The 18,489-nt window shown below is 40.3% G+C and overlaps 1 protein-coding gene across 19 annotated transcripts in view; it reads left to right on the top strand.

The window, feature by feature from the left end:
* The window catches only part of IKZF1 (IKAROS family zinc finger 1), a 69,610-nt gene extending 54,714 nt beyond the window's left edge, over positions 1–14,896 (top strand). For 13 of the 19 annotated variants that reach the window (XM_082308541.1, XM_082308542.1, XM_082308539.1 and 10 more), the window contains 3 exons: positions 1,587–1,712; positions 6,122–6,256; positions 10,520–14,896. In XM_082308541.1, the coding sequence (XP_082164667.1) occupies positions 1,587–1,712; positions 6,122–6,256; positions 10,520–11,226 (968 nt within the window). In that variant the 3' untranslated portion in view covers positions 11,227–14,896. The remainder of the gene's footprint in view (positions 1–1,586; positions 1,713–6,121; positions 6,257–10,519) is intronic. The other 6 variants (XM_082308535.1, XM_082308530.1, XM_082308540.1 and 3 more) reach the window with 2 other exon arrangements.
* Positions 14,897–18,489: the final 3,593 nt, after the last annotated feature.

Raw genomic sequence — 18,489 nt, 5'->3', positions numbered from 1 at the left:
ACTTCCAGTCTGGTAGTCATTCTCAACCTAAGGAGTGAATACCACCTACAGCATTTAGCAGCAGTCATTTGTTGCACCTTGTTATTACAAGTACTTTGAAAGAGAACGGGTGGGGGGGAGGGAGAGGGGGGGGAAGAGAAAGATAATAATCTGCCAAAAAAGAGGACTCTGCTAGAGTTTTTCAGTGTTTTGTCTCAACAGTAATATGGAGATCTGAATAAATACTTTTGAATAGTTGTGCCTTTCCATTACCACAAACCTCTCATTGTTTGACAGAAGCCATAGTCACAAACCTTCTGTGAAGCAAAACCAATTCAGCACCTTTAAAGTGCCTTTAAAAGCAGAGTGTTGCCTCATCTATTTTCCCAAGCTAAGCTGGAAATGCAAATTGTTATTTGGATAGGAGACCTCCAAAACACACTGCTGGAACTGACACTGGTAACTTTACTTGCAAAAGTTGGCTTTGGGACCAAGTTCTGGGTAGCAGAAGGGGAGCTCTCAAAGTGACATTTTCGTGTTGCACAAAACTAAGGAAATTCTTCTCTAGCACACACATTAAATAATAAGATCCTTAGTGTTGGTCCCAGATGTCCAAAATAATTTCCACTTCTCCTGTTTGGTCCTGGCCCGTTTCAGGAAAGCACATCTTTAAAATACTATTTTGCCTCCCTCTCTCTTACTGTTACTGATTTTCATGACTGCACAATTTTAAACATAATTTTTCATATACTCATGAAATTACACCTAGACACTTTTGGCAAACTCTGAAGAGTCTGTAGCTAAAGAGACAATGCATAAACTGTCATTTTGATTAGTTCCTGCAATTGGCAAATTGACATCAATACATTATAAAACAAGTTGGATATCTGAGCCTGATTTTCACCTGAGAATTTGTAAATAAAATTCAAAAGTTAAGCTGTGTAACCATCTAAAATTGCGAAATGACATATAAGGTGACAGTCTTGTCATGCCAAGACAGAAAATTCAGGTCCAGAAGTCCATGAAACCATATTGTTACTGCAAAATGTCTGGAACTGCCTACATATGGATTGGTGTAATTCAGAAAAAATTTTGACATGCCATTTCTCTTGAATTTCCAGAAGCAGAGGGCAAGAAAACATGTGAAATTTAACATTGTCCTAAAAGGGTTGAACTGGTTCTGGTTACATCAGAACTGGCATCCAGCCGTGGGCAGGTGTCTCTACCTACACCGCCAGTTCCCCTGTTGGCAGTCTCTGTGGGAGTTAGGTACTAAAGCAACTATGCTCAGACCTTTGAAGGTGTCTCAGTTTCTAACTTGTGTAGATGCCGTTTTTGAAGATTTAATGTCGCAGTCCTTATCTGATGTGAATCATCTGAAATCAGCTTGCAGCACCCACAGAATTGGCCTGATGATGTAAAGATAGACAACTAGTTTTCCATCAGTTTAGTTTTTGGGGGGTTTTTTTGAATTGACAAAATCTTTCTTTAGTTCACCACAGCATGGGTTTATTTTTGGGGTGGGCTTTTTTCCTGTTGTTCTTACTACTATTAATATGCTGTTGAATACCTCATCTAAATCTCTCAATTAACTGTGTTTTCTCCAGTTGGCAAACCCCATAAATGTGGATACTGTGGTCGCAGCTATAAGCAGCGCAGCTCTTTGGAAGAACATAAAGAACGCTGTCATAACTACCTGCAAACCATGAACATCTCAAGCAGCCTTTATTCAGGTAATAAATGTGTCCGTTTGGGGATTAATGCTGTCCCGTCACATACACAGAAAAAGGAGTGCAAAAGGAACAGTAGCACCATTTGTGGCATCTTTTGCACTGGGGAGGCACACACACCCCCCATATGTATGACATTGCATCTGTATTTATTCTATATTTGGTAAATATTTGGCTGTTGTCTCATTTTGTTTAGCTCAAACAAAAAGCCAAAGTAAAACCCAGGCATGTAGCAAAACACTTGCAAGACCTGGACAATTTCAGTTCACCATCTCAAGACAGTATGACCACATCATCTCACCACCTTTCCCGTTTGCTTGGAGTCCTATATCGTGGTACTCTTGTGGATGTATTCTTAATAAAGACTTAGTATCAGTGTTCTAGGTAGGGCTGCAGAATCTTCTGCATTGCACACCTCCTGCCCTTCCCAGGCACAGCTTAAGGGGTTTACTTGACCACTGGGACCAACTCATCTAACAAGGATGAGCCATCTGTCTTTGATCTCACTCTTCCAAGCAAGAGGACATGAAGCCAGAGGCATTTAATTTAGCCAGTTTGACTAAGACAGTCCAGAAAGGCTAATAATTTGTTGACAGCCTTCTTCCCAACCTCCCCTTTAAAAAAAAAAAAAACTGGGGGGAGGTGAGGCACTGCTGCGCTTCTCTGAAAGACCGGTCTTATGATGAAGGTAAAGCCCATTTCTTGGAGAATATCAAATCCACAACTATGCCCAGAAATAGCGCAAGCAGATATCGGGGTTTGGATTTTTTTTTAACAAAGATCCTAAAGATCTATATGGGATTGATCACAGTAAATAGCCATACAAAATCCCCTTGCATGTGCAGTTTTAGATAGAGAATGTAAGATCCAGCTTCTGTGGTGGAGTTTAAGCCCATCCAGTAAGTTACATTTCTTGCATACCTTTTTGATCCTGTCCATATATGTTATTTGGTTTGTCAAATGACAAAAATGGAAGGTTCTCTCTGACCTATTTGCAATGATGCCTCATTTAATATTTTATATCTGGACAGAACCTGAATATGTTTTTACATGCTATCAAATAATGTAAAGTATATGCACATAATGATAGCAGTGAATACAGCTGCAATGCTTCTGGCAGACAGCATGTTAGAGCAGCGCCCCTTCTAATTTTATTGAGGGGCCGGAGAATGTATAAATAGAAAAGCTCAATGTAATATACAGTAGGCAGCAATACTTATTCCTCAAAGAGGTGATAGGATTTAGAAGTAAATATTCTGTCTTGGGATTTGCATTTTCAGCGTCTGGCACATGGATTTGAATGCCTGCACGCAGAACATGAAAATCTGCGTGAATGAGTAGCTGAACTACTACTAAAGTCTTAGTAAGCAAAAATGCCCAGATGAAACTGGTGTCAGGAATCATAAACTTTAATAAGAAATAATAGAATTTTAGAGATGGACTTTTGTTTATAGCAAAACATGACAGGAGAGTTTACACCAGCTTAGGACTGAATACCTAATATCTCAGTGGGATGAAAACTTGGGAAATTCATTAATGCTTTGGAAGAATTACTTCTTCCTTGCATATACTGAAAGCATCATATAAATGCATATTTGATGTAATAGGAGTGCTTTTGCAAATTAGGAAAAAAATTAGAGGACTAACTTCAGGGTTTAGACTTTGTATCCAGCCAAAGACTTCACTCTAAAAAAATTTAGTACTCAGTTAATAAATCAGTTCTTTACATTTCTAAAAAATGAAATTTTCCTGCATTTTTCCTAGTGTTTTGCATTCTAATCTGTTCTACTTCAATGCAAACATACCATTTTGCCATGTTTACATTACTTCCCTTATAAACTCAAAGATGAAAATTTACAGTGAAACAGTTGAGAATGAGTGGGTGTCCTTCTGTGATTTTTAGTGCATTCTACGTTACATCTAGAAAAGCAGGTAGCTATACTACCACTGTTCTTACAATATTTCAAGGTGTGATATGGAGCTATTAGAGCCATAATTCAAGCTCTTATTTTTATTTTTTTCCCCAGACTCAAAAAAGTTGGTACAAAAATCTGCTAGGGCATCTGATTTGACATTCTGCTACAGTGGGATTGCTTTTTACAGCATTTTTAAAATACTTTGTGCAGTATACATAAAAAAAATGTCAGTTGAAAGGACCTAAACTGGTAGAAGCTTTCCATCAGCTTGTAAATCTAACAAATACAACCGAGAAAGTATTTAAATAAGGGAAAGATCCAGCAAAGAGGAGTAAGGACAGGAACAAGAGATTGTATTTATATTTTAACTTTTGTTTGCTTTCTTTAAGAGGAGATTCAGCATGAAATTAGGAACCTGCTGAATTTAATGGCAAAATTCTTATTTTAGAGGACTAGAATCTCACTGCCTATGTGAAGTTCTTCTCTTGGAGATATTATTTGGAGTTTTGCATTTGAGCTGAGTGGAAGTGTGCTGACGTCTTACCAGGCCTATATAAAATAACAGAAGAAATAGTTTATGAAGTTTAAAAACGGTCAATTTCAATTCTTCAGTCACTTGTCGATTTTCATTTGGAAAGATAAAATGACTTTTTTTTTCAGTTCACAGACACCAAATTACAGAAAAATAGTTATCAGGTTGGTAGCAAATTTCAGGGGGTTTCATTCGCAAAGGCTGGAAATTAGTACATAATTCAGTTTGCTGGTTTTTTTTAATAGCAGTTTCAAAAGTTTGAAAGTTGAATACATAACTTACCCTCTCTTGAATTGATTAGAAATGGAATGTTACTATCTCCTAAACAGATAATTCTTGATCATTTCAACTTTTAACTACAAATTCAGTCTTTTTTTTTCCCTGTTGAATGGGCTGCTTTAAAACATTCTTTGTAAGTCTTTTCCTGAAGTGGTATCTGGAAGCCTTAGCCAGCACAAGATGCTGGCATGTGCTTGTTCAATGATGACTAGGTACCATCAATGCCCTTTACTTTTCTGCACCTTCACGACCAAATTCTGCACATATCTTGCATTGGTCACAATCTTTAGCATCTTATGGGGCTGGGGCATAGTCCCACGAGACTCGCTGTCACTGCAGTATGTGCTGCTGCAGCAGTGACTCAAGAACCAGTTGTGCACCCTTCAGTTTGGTAGTGCAGAGTGGTGTCGCTCCTTCCAGTTATCCATCAGACCCTGATTTCACATCTTTCAGGAATAATGAAACTTTCACAACCATCCTTTTATGGCAGTGGTATATTGCCAAAATAACATTGCATAGGAACGGCGTGTTCTCAACTACTGAGAAACACCCAGGTACCAGAGTAATGGGTTCTATGAACCATTAAATCCAGTGACAAAACAAATTCTCAGCAGGCACAGAAAGCAAAATGTAGCAGAGTGGTGCACCTAATTGAAATAGTTTTCAGAATCAAAGTCTAAAAATCATCTTTTACTTCTCCCTTTAATAGCAACTCACAAGTGCAGGAAAAAATATCCATATCATAGTAGCAGGTAAAAGTAAAATTAACCCCTTTCCTGTCTCTGACCTCCCTTGCCAAAAAAAAAAAGAAGAAACCAAAAAACAGTTGTGCTATGATCTCACTGCATATCACCTTTCCTTTAGATGCTGGAAGTCAGAAATACCTTTCCACGCATTTTTTCATAGTCATTGTTTGACAGCGCATTTTCATACATCCCTTCTGTTTCTGCAGAAAAGTACTGAAGTAAAATGTAGTGAAACAGTCTCCCCTTCCTAGAGCCTCACAGCTAAGTTCCTTTCTACAGTGTCTCAGCAGCAGCAGGAGGCTGGGAAACAGGTTTGAGTATTGGAAATCAGTGCTCCACTATATATGTGACTTTAGCAACTTAAATTGTCATTTAAAGTCTAAAATTTCATCAAGGAAGTATAGAAATACTTACTAGGGGAAAAAAAAGCAGGGTGGGGAAAAGGGTTGCTGTAGCTTGCAAATACATCTTCCACTGCTGGAATTGAGAAGTTTGTCCATTTTTCCTGCTAAAGAAGCAATGATCATACAGGCGGTTCCACTGGGAGAGGTGCAGAGGGACGGTGGGAGGTGACAGTGGGAGGGTGCAAAGATGAACTTCTTTGTGTCCAGTATAATGTTAGCACCTCATGTATTCACGGAAATGCAGAGTGGCTGTAGTACAAGGGCGGAGTGACTACGTTACATACAGGCAGACGCCTTGCAGTTGCAATCTCATTTTTGTATCCTAAACGAGGGAAACATGAACATGTACATGATTAATCAGCATGAGGGACTTTGTTACGAAGAGTCAGAATCGCCCTGTGTCTGCAGTAGTGAGCTCCTCCTTCCAGCTGGTTGGGAGCGAAAAGACATTAGCTGAGACACAATAACCTGAAGACAATGGTTCCATTAAAATGGAACAAGCGTGCCTAACCCTTCTGATGTCATTTGATTTCAGTCATAAAAGAGGAAACTAACCAGAGTGAAATGGCTGAAGACCTGTGCAAGATAGGGTCAGAAAGATCCCTCGTGCTGGATAGACTAGCAAGTAACGTCGCCAAACGTAAGAGCTCTATGCCTCAGAAATTTGTTGGTAAGAGTTAAACGTTTGCTGTCTACTAAAAAATAAACCAAAATAAAACCCAAAAAACACCTCACAGGATTTTTACTTTTGCTTTATGATTTTACTTGTTTTACTAAATTAGCGATATCTGTCTCTATAGAAGCAGATATAGCGATGTGTTGGGGGAAAAAAAAAAACAAACAAACAAACTTCTCCAGCATACATTCCTGCATGTTTAATTTTCCACATCTGGAGACTGATTTTAAGTCTTTTTGTTGTCTTTTTCTAATGCTTATGAACCAGATCATTACAAGATCTGGACAGGCTCTTGAAGTTGTCTTAAGAACCAGAAGATAGGAATAGAAGTTTCCTATTGGGAAAGCATTTGACCACATTTTCAGGGTTATTTTATTAACTTCTTCGATGACATCCAGATCTGGGCATATTGGTGTTTGTGAAAGCATTTGTGAATAGTTGAGCATAGGCTAGATAATATTCTTTACCCCTTCATAAAGTCTGTATACTTTTACAGCCCAAAATGCTCATGGGAATAAATAAACCTAGGCCTGAGAATACCTAAATGAAAAGATCTTTGGGTACATTCTATAAATGATGCAAAAACTGCATGCCATTTGCACCTAGTAGTTTTTGTCTTAACAATGAAAAAATGGAGGCTACAGCTATAAAAATGGAGGCTACACCTATATTGTTCTGTTTGGTAAACCTGTACCAAGTAGTGGTTACATCAGTTTTGTAATAGTGAGACCCACATATTTCATCAGCTATGTAGAGTTAGTCTTAAAGGAATAAAAACATGGGAGATCAGCATATACCCATATCTAGTTAGATTCTTTTATAATTCTCTGCACATTCATTTATCATGGTATTCTATAGGAGACAATCAGAGAAAACTGAAGTCTTTGAAACAAAATGCACATTAAGAAGGTCTTCAGTCAAAAGTCAAGGCAAAAAAAGACCAGTTTATGGGGCAGAAATGCCAAATATACCTTCTTCAATGAGGACACAAGGGTGAAAGGAAAACTAGTATTTCTGAGACAAGGAAAGGGGAATCTCAGCTACGTCAGGAGGTGCAACAAAAGGTTTGAAATGACAGTCCAAGATTGTTTTCAAGTCCAAAGGCAACAATTCCAGGAGGTAGCCAAGGATAAGAAATGCTTATGCTTATAAAAGGACAGAAGTTGTAATGGAGGTAGTTAGGAAAATATATCAACTATGTGAGGCAAGCCTGATTTGTTTAGACACTCTAGTAACTGATTGCATTAGGCAAAATACTAATTCTATGAAAGCTCCAGGAAGACCAGAAGTGTTAAAATTTAAAAGGTACTAGCAAGTATCTTATATGCGATGTATCCGTGGGTGTGGACTAGCTTTTTTGTTCTCCTTTTCTCTCTTCACCCTGAGAATCAGTAAAGACAGCCAGTTTAACTACGAGTTTTAGGAGGGCAGAGTTTCCTGTCAGTTAGTTATTCAGGGTGCGGTGTAGGAAGACAACCTACTGACAGAAGATATTTATGGAAATTTGCTAACCTTCGAAAGGATGAACTTTTCTGACAAGAAAATGCCCCCAAATTCTTTCCTTTCCAATCCTCACCTGCTGCTTCATGTAATAGGTACATTCCTGATTAACGCAAGGTTGGGCTGGCTGGTCAGGAGAGCTTTTGGGTAATAAAACATGTTTATTGCTCCTGTAGATTACCATGTCGTCCCAATCCCCGTGCTGAATTCCAGGGAGAAGGAGCAAATGGCATCCTTCGCATAAGGGAAAGACTGTCTGCTGCTTCACTTGTTTTTCTCAAGGCTAAATTCATTACCTTTCAGAAGTGAGATTGTTCACCAAATTAAGCCAGTTATCTATAAAATTCTCTCTGTATTCCAAACTGGAATAGCTCCCAGACCCAAAAGCAGAACTGGGCCATCCAAACTAGAGAGTGAGAACTGCAGGCAAGGCTGACACACGTTTATTGTGTTAAAACAATAGGCAGCAAAGAAAAGAGAGGGGTTAAAACAAAACAAAACCACAAAGGAGAAAAAGAAAAAAAAGAGCCCACATGCACTGAGTGCATTTTTGCTGTTTAGGTACCTGCTGCAGAACCCTAAGCAGTGCAAAGCTTGAAGTGCATCAAACCATTAGCAGTTTAATTTACTTATGCTCTAATAACCACAGAAATGAGCTATTATTTTTAATGACTGCAAGTATTACCTGCATTGTCCAGATATAGAAATGATACCTGGCTACCTCAAGTTTGTGTCTGTTTCAGACACTCTGCTTGGAAACAAATTTTTCTTATGAGCACTTGATCCTCTCAGTCCAACTACCAACTAGTTATGGTACATAAAGCAAACGCTACCCAAGAAACAGCAATTAAAATCATGCCTTCTGGATGCCCAAAATTTTGTGTGTGATGAAGACGAGTCCCACTTTTCACTGGTATACAGTCCCCATGGAATATAAACGATTTTGACTTAATTTTTTCCTCCTTGAGTCAAGGGTATACATTTGTATTAGAAGAGTTTTTGTATATTTAATTCAAGAGTTTTTCAGAACGTCTATTTTGAATCTTAAGCCTCAAACTCTGCCTGAAAACTGTAGCATTAGAAAGGGTAAATCTGGAAGAAAAAAGAATGCACCCCAGTAGGGGGGTGCTCAAATTGCCAGAATAATAGGGAAAGGAACCAAGAGGAAGTAGAAGCTTGTGCAGCGCAGCTAGAAGGTGGCTGTACCCTTATAGGAACTTACGCAACACTCAGAGTGTTTCTTTCTCTGCTTGCAGAGCATGGACAAACTAGTGTGAAACCATATCTTGTGGGAAATGTAGACAGCAGGACTTTCTACACTTTAGCCCCATCATTGCAATAGCGTCATGCTAGAAGTTTTCTGGGGTCTTCGCTGACTTTGAATAGTCAACTTGAGTAGAAACTGGGTGGGAAATTGTTGATAAATTAATTTGCAGATCTTCTGGTAAATTTTCCATGCTCCTATTAACATTTCTTTTAGACAAATTAGGACTTTCCGAGGCCTACCAGCAAATGTCATGTCGATTAGGAAACAGTGACAGCACCTCATAGAGATGTTTGTGGCTTTCAATGAAATTTCCCAAGATCTGCAGAGCTAGAAAATCCATCCGGACTGTAAACAGTGTGTTATTGGTAGTCCCTAGGAACCTGTGGGAATTTTTTACCCCTTGGCATTTGCATAAATTTATTAGGGAGATGATAAGAACGTTGATCACTTACACTGTTTGAGAAGACTGTTCAGGTTCATAAAATCAGCATCTGTGCACTTCAGTAGTTTCTCCGACTCCTAACTTTTACCTTCTACATTTTGCTTAGTCTTATCTGTCCAGGAATTTTGAGAAATCGTAGTGAAACTCAGCATTCAATACTAGGGTATCCAGCTAGAGATATATTAGTACAGTCTGATTTTAAAAAAAATTGACAGTTCCCCCTTACTTTTGGCATCCCAAATCAGAGTCAAAGTTACAAGTAACAAGTAATCTTGCTCTACATAGAGCTTTTTACCTCATAGGAAAAATATATTCCAACTACAAATACACTTAAATTTTTTCCATGGTTTTTGGCTGGTCCTGTAGATGATAACTTTTTGACACAAAATTTCTAGGAACATGAGTAGCTTCTGGTAATGTATCTATCTAACATGGCTTATTTAAAAAACAAGGTATGGGGGGGAGGTGGCAATATGCAAGTTTAAGGTTTTGTTGATTTTTCTCCGAAATTACATATGACCACACTGCCAATGTGGGTTATTTCTAAGAAACTGAAGGTCTAAAACTAAATATACAATTTCCAGTCTAAAACTATAATATTTTAGGGAAAAATATTGATAATGTGCTTCATGCTGTGAAGCATGAAGACCAGGCTCACTGTAGCTGTGCTGGTACACTGTCTTCACTAACCACAAAGGCATCAGCCCACTATAGGAGGCAGATGAGGGAGTCCAGTTAGAAAGGAGAAAGAGAGGGTGAAGCAGTCGATCTATAGCTCCCACGAGTCCCCATATAATTATTTCCAGAGTCTGTTTTCATCCATTTGCTTTGCCAAAGACCTCAAATTATTCTGCAGGTTAACAAAAGACCACCAACCAACCATTTTTCTGACCAGCTATATTAGAGAACTATGAATACCTCCGGTGAATTTCAGAGGTGGATTTGATCAACTCTTTTCTTCCATGTTGCTGTTTTATTAATCCATGATGTTCGGTCCCTTAATTATGTAGAAATCAACCCTCTAACTCCTGACTGTTTTTCACTGCAGGTGAGAAATGTCTGCCTGATCTTCCATACGATGCCACCACCAACTATGAGAAGGAGAATGAGATAATGCAGACGCACGTTATAGACCAGGCCATTAATAACGCCATCAGTTACCTGGGGGCAGAGTCCTTGCGTCCCCTTGTCCAGACACCACCAGGTGGTTCTGAGGTGGTGCCTGTCATCAGCCCCATGTATCAGCTCCACAAACCTCTCGGGGACAATCAGGCTCGCTCCAACCATACAGCTCAGGACAGCGCAGTGGAAAACTTGTTGCTGCTTTCCAAAGCCAAATCTGTCTCCTCTGAACGAGATGCCTCTCCCAGCAACAGCTGCCAAGACTCAACAGATACAGAGAGCAATAACGAGGAACGCAGTGGTTTAATTTACCTGACAAACCACATAGGTCCCCATGCAAGAAATGGCATCTCTATAAAAGAAGAAAACAGGCAATATGATGTCTTGAGGGCAGGTACTGACAATTCCCAGGATGCTTTCAAAGTGATCAGCAGCAATGGGGAGCAAGTGAAAGTTTACAAGTGCGAACACTGTCGAGTCCTTTTCTTGGATCACGTGATGTATACAATCCATATGGGCTGCCATGGGTTCCGCGATCCTTTTGAATGCAACATGTGTGGCTACCATAGCCAGGACAGGTACGAATTCTCTTCCCACATAACTCGAGGGGAGCACCGTTTCCACATGAGTTAAAACTCCTCCGGCACAGATCTAGCCTCAACAGCTGCGTTACTGGAGCGGCATGAGCCATGACAGCAACAAAGCACAAGTCAGCTGGACAGTAAAAGAAACAAGAGAATCAAAAGTTCAGCTATCTTCTCCCACAAGAAAAGATTTTTCCTTTTGGTAGCATGCATTGCAACTCAGTTTTCTAAAATGAGTACTAAAGTTTTTACTGAAAATATTTGATCACCAAAACCCTTTAGTAATGTAAGTAGGAGCTTTTGTAGTCATAGCTGAAAGCCCTTCCCTTAACAGATGCTTCTTGCAAACCTCCCGTGCCAAAACTGTTACCCATGCAGAGGATGCAGCACATGGACAAGGATGCAACAGGCAGCAGCGGCCAAGTTTTCTCTCTTAACACTCTGAGTGTAGGGCTCTTACACCAGGTATATGTTTTTTGACTTCCTGGTATTATTTGATTTTTTTTTTAAGATTAAACTCAATTAAAGACGGAGGGGGCCATGTCAGATGACTTCATAGCTGGGGTGGGATGGGCCCCCCAGCCAGAGGGTTCTGAGTTGTTTTGGTGGCAAAAAGTAGAACGCTTCCACCTGCAAGGGTGCTGCTGGTATTGACATCATGGCATGCCTTGTTTGTGTCACTAGGAAGGCGAGCAGGTATGTGAAGAAACACCCTTGTGATATACTCTGTGAAGTATGAATGGCATTTAATGTATAGAAAAGGGTATTGTGGGCTTTTCTTTGAATAAATGTTTTCTCTCCCTATCCAGTAAAACCCCACGTTTCATTAAGCAACCCCTCCTCTCTCTGCATAAACAAGTTACAATGTATTTAATTTTTCTTTCTTTCTTTTTTAAGTTTTAGTTATTTAGAAAAGTATGGTGTACAGTTGAGAAAAGCACTAGCTAGAAATATGTGTGGGGAAAGTCTCCTTATGCACATTTTTCATCTTTTTAAACTGCCTGGAAAATATCCAAATGTCTCTCTCTTACATATGAAAAAGAAATCCCATTTTGCTTGCACAGAAGATGTCCTCTTGTCCTAGATTTTGTGGCTCTACTCATAAGTGTTGCACTTAATTATTTTTAAAGCACTGAGCTGAATTAAACCAGCCAGTTGAAATTTGTAGCCGTCTCCTTTTTTCCCAGCACCTGCTGTTTAATGAGGGACCAAGTCCTGCAAAGGTTCTGAGAACCCTGGCTTCCTATTCAACAAATCATTTGACCATGTGCTTTAAGTTACTTTTACTTCAGTGGAACTAATCTTAATGTTAAAAAAATGGTGGTTTGCTGAATGGAGACCAGAGACTGCAGCACTTTGCAGAGTGCAGTGAAGTCCACCAAGAGCTTTCTCCATGGCGGGTTCTGTTGCAGGTACTGTAACTTCAGTTAGAATAAAAACTTCTATGACGAATAGATTTTAACCCCAAACACAGCTGATATAAACAAACCCTTTTTTTAAAGCTTCTGCTTAACTTCCTCTTCCAAATAGTTCATTCCTCTCCCTGAACACTCTCGGACTTTAAGACTGGGCAAAAAAGACATTTTTGCAGCTGCATAAAAATCTGTCATCGGTGCTGCAGTACTTCCTGGGCAACATTCATATGAATAACTCATCTTATCAACTTAAAATATAAATACTTCCACTCTGCATAATAAATGGATATTCTGCAATAAACACAGTCATATAACCAACAAGACTCGCAGTCTTGTCATACAGTTACACATTCTCCATTCACAGGCACACGCAAGCACACGTATTTATTATAAAAGAGATTCGATGGAACCATGAATGCTTGTACCTAGGCCAATTTGGACTGATATGTGTAGCTATATTTGATATACATTTCCTATACACACATACTGTTACAGGCACACAGAGTTCCTTCTTCTGCTTTCACTTTTGCAGGTGTAAGTCAGGAGCAACAACACTGAAGTTAGAGGAAAGATACTGATGAAATAATGAATTACAAATACGTGCTTTTAGAATCTCATGTCTTAGCTTTTCATGCCAGCTGTAAGACACTTACTTCATATGACACGTAGGCACAGAGGTGTTTTTACATTGAAAGTGCATGCCTGTTTAGTAGCTCTCTCACCAGATGTGAATGCTGTGTATGAATGTCCGTAGACTGATGCATATACCTACAACAGTGAGAAGTTAGGAGTACGTGTTAGGTAGGCTAGTACGTACAGGATGGCCAATGACCCCTAAAAAAATGAGTAAACTACAGGCCCAAAGGTGATCCCCTCTACTCCTGCATTGTAACTCAGTTGCCTTAACAGACATTATTGCTTGTTACCTTCCAGCCCGAGACACTGTGCAGGGGGTGGGCACAAGGAATCGTCGGCCACTTTCATGCCCCAACTATGGTTTTGTCATCAATGCCTGCTACACATTCAGCTCCAAGACAGACTGTACCTGGCAACGAGGTACTACCAAGCATTTTGTATAGGAATGACCTGAAGAGGACCTTCAAGGGGGGAGCTTACAGGGGTGCGTTTCCTTTATTATCTTTTTTTAATAAAGTTGAAATGGGTTCGTTTTTTCACGGCTAGTAGGGATACATTCAGCTGTTCTTACCCCTCTCCACTTCCGACTGATACCAACCAAGAAGGGACAAAGCAGTTCCCCAACCCTGCTGCAATGTCCTGTGTGAAGTCAGATGTTGGCTGTACAGAAACATTCTGCTTTTATTGCTCTTACACCTCTTTCCTACTGCTCTTAGATTTAGGCCACTATATACCTCGTGCCATAATTTTTTTTAACCCTTCATTTTAAGACATCCCACGCTATAAAGGGGAGGGGGACAGAAGCTTACTCAGGTGGTTTTGTTTCTTTGCTTTTACTAAAATCCAGCACAAATAAAGCCACGTTCATTAACCATGTAAACATGCATAGCTCCAGTGGAGTTTAAGACTGCCTTGAACTTAGCTTTTAAATGTGATTTCTGGTTACTGGGTAGGATCACTGCCTTTGCGACATCTCTGTGCAGACATGCACGTGTATGAGTTCCTGTGTCGCTTTTCTTGTCGACACGCACATGCCCTACCTGTGGTTTTGTGTATCATTAATATTTTATATACATATTTATGTGCGCATATATCCGAAATGGTTCATATGACATGATGATGCACTGTCAATCACAGTGGGTTTGTTTCCTGGGTCTGGACTTTGGTTATTTATACTATAACAGAAAATGTTGATGTTGTATATTAAACAATACAGTAGTATGACTAAATTTATTAAGACAGTGTATCAGAGGGCATAGTGTAAAGGCAGGAGCAAACAGCATTCTCTGTTCACGAGGGGGCTTTTTTAGGTTTGCCTTTTTTGGTGTTTTTTCCTTTTTTGCACAAAATCATCTTCAATTTGTTTAGAAACAAGTGTTTCAATAATTTAATTTATGAACATATGCAACAACGGCATGAAAATAGGATGTTGTGTGTGTGTACATCGACACAAACTGTGCCCTCAGAAAACTAGTTTAGTGTAATCTCCCTTTTTCTCTTTTTTTGCTGTGGTGCAATACCCTGATATGGTTTAGCAAATCCTAAAACAAGTAAATATGTTCAATGGCTTTAAGGTTATATCTGTTTTAAAAAGTAAAAAATACCCGCTTCCCAGCCCTTCCCCAGACACTGCCCTTTCTAATAGAAAAGTCGTATTTACACACTTTCTTTTGCTGTGGTTTTATATTGTAACCTCATCTTTCTTTGAGAACATTGTATTTAAAAGAACCAAGCAAATTTCATTAAAATTGAAAATGCTACTAGATTATGTCTGCAAAGTGAGATGCATCTTTTAAGACAAGAGAACACGGTAAAAAACCCCAACCCCAGAACATTTCTGTCACTCTCCTAGTGGGAGAAGTCGTCGCTGGGTACAGCTGGCGGTGACCGCGTGCGCGCGTGGGCCGCGTCTGGTGCGGCGCAGGTAGACAGCGCCGTGGGCAGCGAGGGCGCGCGCAGCATCGCGCACGGCCTCAGCCTCTGCTGCCGCGCCTCCGGCCCGCATCACGGTGAGCGCATCCTTGCTGCCCCCGCAACCCACCTACTGCGGCCAAAAGAAGTCACGCTGCGCCACTCACCCTGCCCTCACCAGCTACGTGAAGCCGCCCTGCTAAGCCAGCGCCAGCTGAAGATCAAGCCCTAAACTGGCCACCTCCTATCCACAGCGTCCCCGGCCAAAACTCACACAGCTCCTGTGAGCAGCTGACTTGGAGAAGGCTGCTTCCTTTCCAGCCCTCTCCTCTTACCCTTGCCTCCCACCAGCCAGCCGAAGTCATTACAGAACACAATTACTTCTGCATGTAGAGTCATGGTAATTCAAAATAAAACGCTGAGAAATTATTTCTACTCTTTGCCATAACAAAGGTGATTTCTCCACGGGTGTCCCCGTTTCCTTCAGATTCCAGCACAGTAAATTTCACATCACATATTTAATGCAAACAAGAATCACTGTTTTGCTTAGAAAAAGCACTCCTTATAAAGTTTCAGAAATATTTCCATTTGTAAAGGTGTATTACTATGACCAAAACAAGATTAAAAAAAAACCCAAACTCTAATGGTATTGCAATCAATTCTTTTACAGGTTCCCAAAATCTAAAATTTCCTTGAGTTACTGTGATATGGTTTCATCGTAAACTATGATTACTTTTCTATAAGAAAGAACCTTTTAATGTCCTAATTCTTTTGTTCACCATCACAGCTAGTTCTCAGTAAACGAAATGAACTACAAATTTCTGTCTCAGTGTGTGACTCTTCTGCAAAGTAAATATGGTCTGTTAAATAGTAATAGTAATAATAATAATAAGAAGAATAAGAATAATCACAAATATAGACCAAATGTTGTAAATCAATGTTATTAAATCCTTGAACTAGAGTAGAGACATCCACAATTTTAAATGCAAGTTTGTGTACCTAAAAATCTATTCTGGGTATCTATCTACTACATTTCAAAGACTGTTGTAGGTGCCAAGATATGAATTGTTATACAGACACAAACATACGAATACCAGGGGTGAGTATTTTCAGCCTCGAGTCCCCAGACAGGCTTCCCAACCCATGTATAAGCATCTAAACACCAAAACAGCATTAAGATGTGCTCAGCAACCAATGTTTTCTAGTCAGTCTTTGAAATCAAGAAATACACTAAAACACACAAGATGCTTTTAGTAGATAGCAAAATGAGAACTCGGAGCCAGACCTGGAGCACGCAGACCTGATAATGTAACAATTTCCTATTCGTTTCAGGGTGTGTGGGGAGGAATCTCTCAACATCTTATTTGGGGAAAAAGGATTAGAAATGCTCCTGACTTTGCCAATACACTGCGGATATTGCACTGGTTTTGTCAGCTTTTCAGATGGTAAAAAATAAAGGAGAAGCTTTCATTGAAAGCTTCAAGTTTCAGCAGCGGCAGCAACAATTTGAAAGCTGGAAATGTTGCAACTGGAAAACCAAAATGTTTGATTTCTGAAAACACTGTTCCTACCTGTTTTGTGGGTCAGAGCTCCAGGGCATCCTTCCCTGCTATGGGCCAGCCAGGTTGTGTCCACCATCACGAAACACAGTCAACTTCTTGTCTGGGAGGAAAATGGGGCATGAGAACAAACTGAATGCATCATGAAAGACAAAAATGCCTCAGACCAAGCCTGTGGAAGGCAACAGAAGTCTTAATCTTAACAGGAGATCCATTATCCCAGTTTCTCAATTTTAATTTGTGATGTATCTTTTTTTTGGGCTACACAGACTTTGAATTTTCAGGGCTGCTGAACATACAATTCTCATTAAAGTCACTGGCAGTTGCAGACATGCAGCGTTTCTGCAATCCTGCCATAATTGCCAGAAGATGGGTATTCAGAAAACAGGAGGGCCAAAAATTTGCAGTTTCACTGAAAATGGGATAGATGGGAATGACAAATCCAAAGCCAGGCTTCAGACAGCAGGAGTTCATCACATTTAAACAAAAACAGGGTGCAGCGAGCGTGGCTGAAACCCTGCTCTTGCTAAACGAACAGATCCCTGTTAACTGCAGCGAGACTTTTGCTGCATTTAGCATTACAACATTTTATTTACATATTTTTTTTTTCATATAAGGTAAGGTCTCACTGCTCTAAAGCCCGTCCCAGGACACGGAACAATTCCTGGTTTTATCTGTCCCGACCACACATATGAACCATGTGAGTGATAGAGGGCAGCTGCTGCTGTTGCTGCCACTGGTGGCGGCTGCAAATCACACAAACCAACGCCTTCCTGTCCCTTGGGAGAGAAGTGAAGGTTCTGGTTTATAAGCAGTTAGAGAAGAAAAAAAAAGAAAAGAAAAAAAAAAAAAATCTACACCTTGCAGCAGACAGTGAGCCTGGGGCTGGCGGGGTGAGGAAGTTAATCAGCACCGAGCAGGCTGTTCGGGATGAGGCCAAACAGATGGCTCGTCTCTGAAACGGCAAAACGGGAAGCAGATGTGGCCACCGCTTCTCCCTACACATAACTGGGAACCAGCCGGTTGGTGAGGAAATTTGCATAACAAGGATAATTTGGTATCAAAACTGTCCCTAGAAGTGATCTGAATGGATCTGGGCACAGTTGACAGTTTTCACTTCTTGTTTCCCACTCAATGTTCAACCAGATTAGATTTTAATTTTGAACCAACTGTTTGCCTGAGGTTGCTCTCAGCTATCTTCTAGGGAAACCTATGGTGCAGGCAGGGAGGACTCGGCGGGTCTCTGCTGAAGCGTTTGGGGCCAAAACCCTGATGTCTGTTCAGTCAGTTCAGATTCCAGTGACTAATTTCAGCGGTCTCTGATTTTCAATTTAAATCCATAAGCTTCACCTCATTCTATGAACAACCAGCAAAACTGAGCCTGAGCTAATATCCTCTATTTGCATGCACCGAAATGCATAGAGCCTGGATGTGGGTAGGCTACAAGCCTGGGCCAATGCCCTTTTTCAGCTCCTTACTACCGAGAGCAGAGCCAAGAGCCCCAGCCGAGCCCAGCACCTCTCCCCGCTGCCCCGGGGGAGCGGGGGCCTCCGACTGCGACGCCTCGCCAGCCTGTCAGAGCCTGTGCACCTGCCAGCCTGCACAAAAAAGCTTTACCAAAAAACCTGGGAAAATAACATGAATATCGAGGGGGTAGTTTAACATGTAGGTGTGATGTACGACAAGTAAAGGAGGGGTTTCTTTTTTTCTGTTCCTCCCTATTTTGTTTCAAAGGAGATGGCAATGTCTGTTTGACTACAGCTTTTACTTTATAGTGTTCCTGTTGCATTA

The sequence above is a fragment of the Platalea leucorodia genome (genome assembly GCF_965183815.1).
Source record: "Platalea leucorodia genome assembly, chromosome: 1".
NCBI lineage: Eukaryota > Metazoa > Chordata > Aves > Pelecaniformes > Threskiornithidae > Platalea > Platalea leucorodia.
The sequence above is the reverse complement of the archived record's forward strand: the minus strand, read 5'-3'. Positions and strand labels throughout refer to the sequence as shown.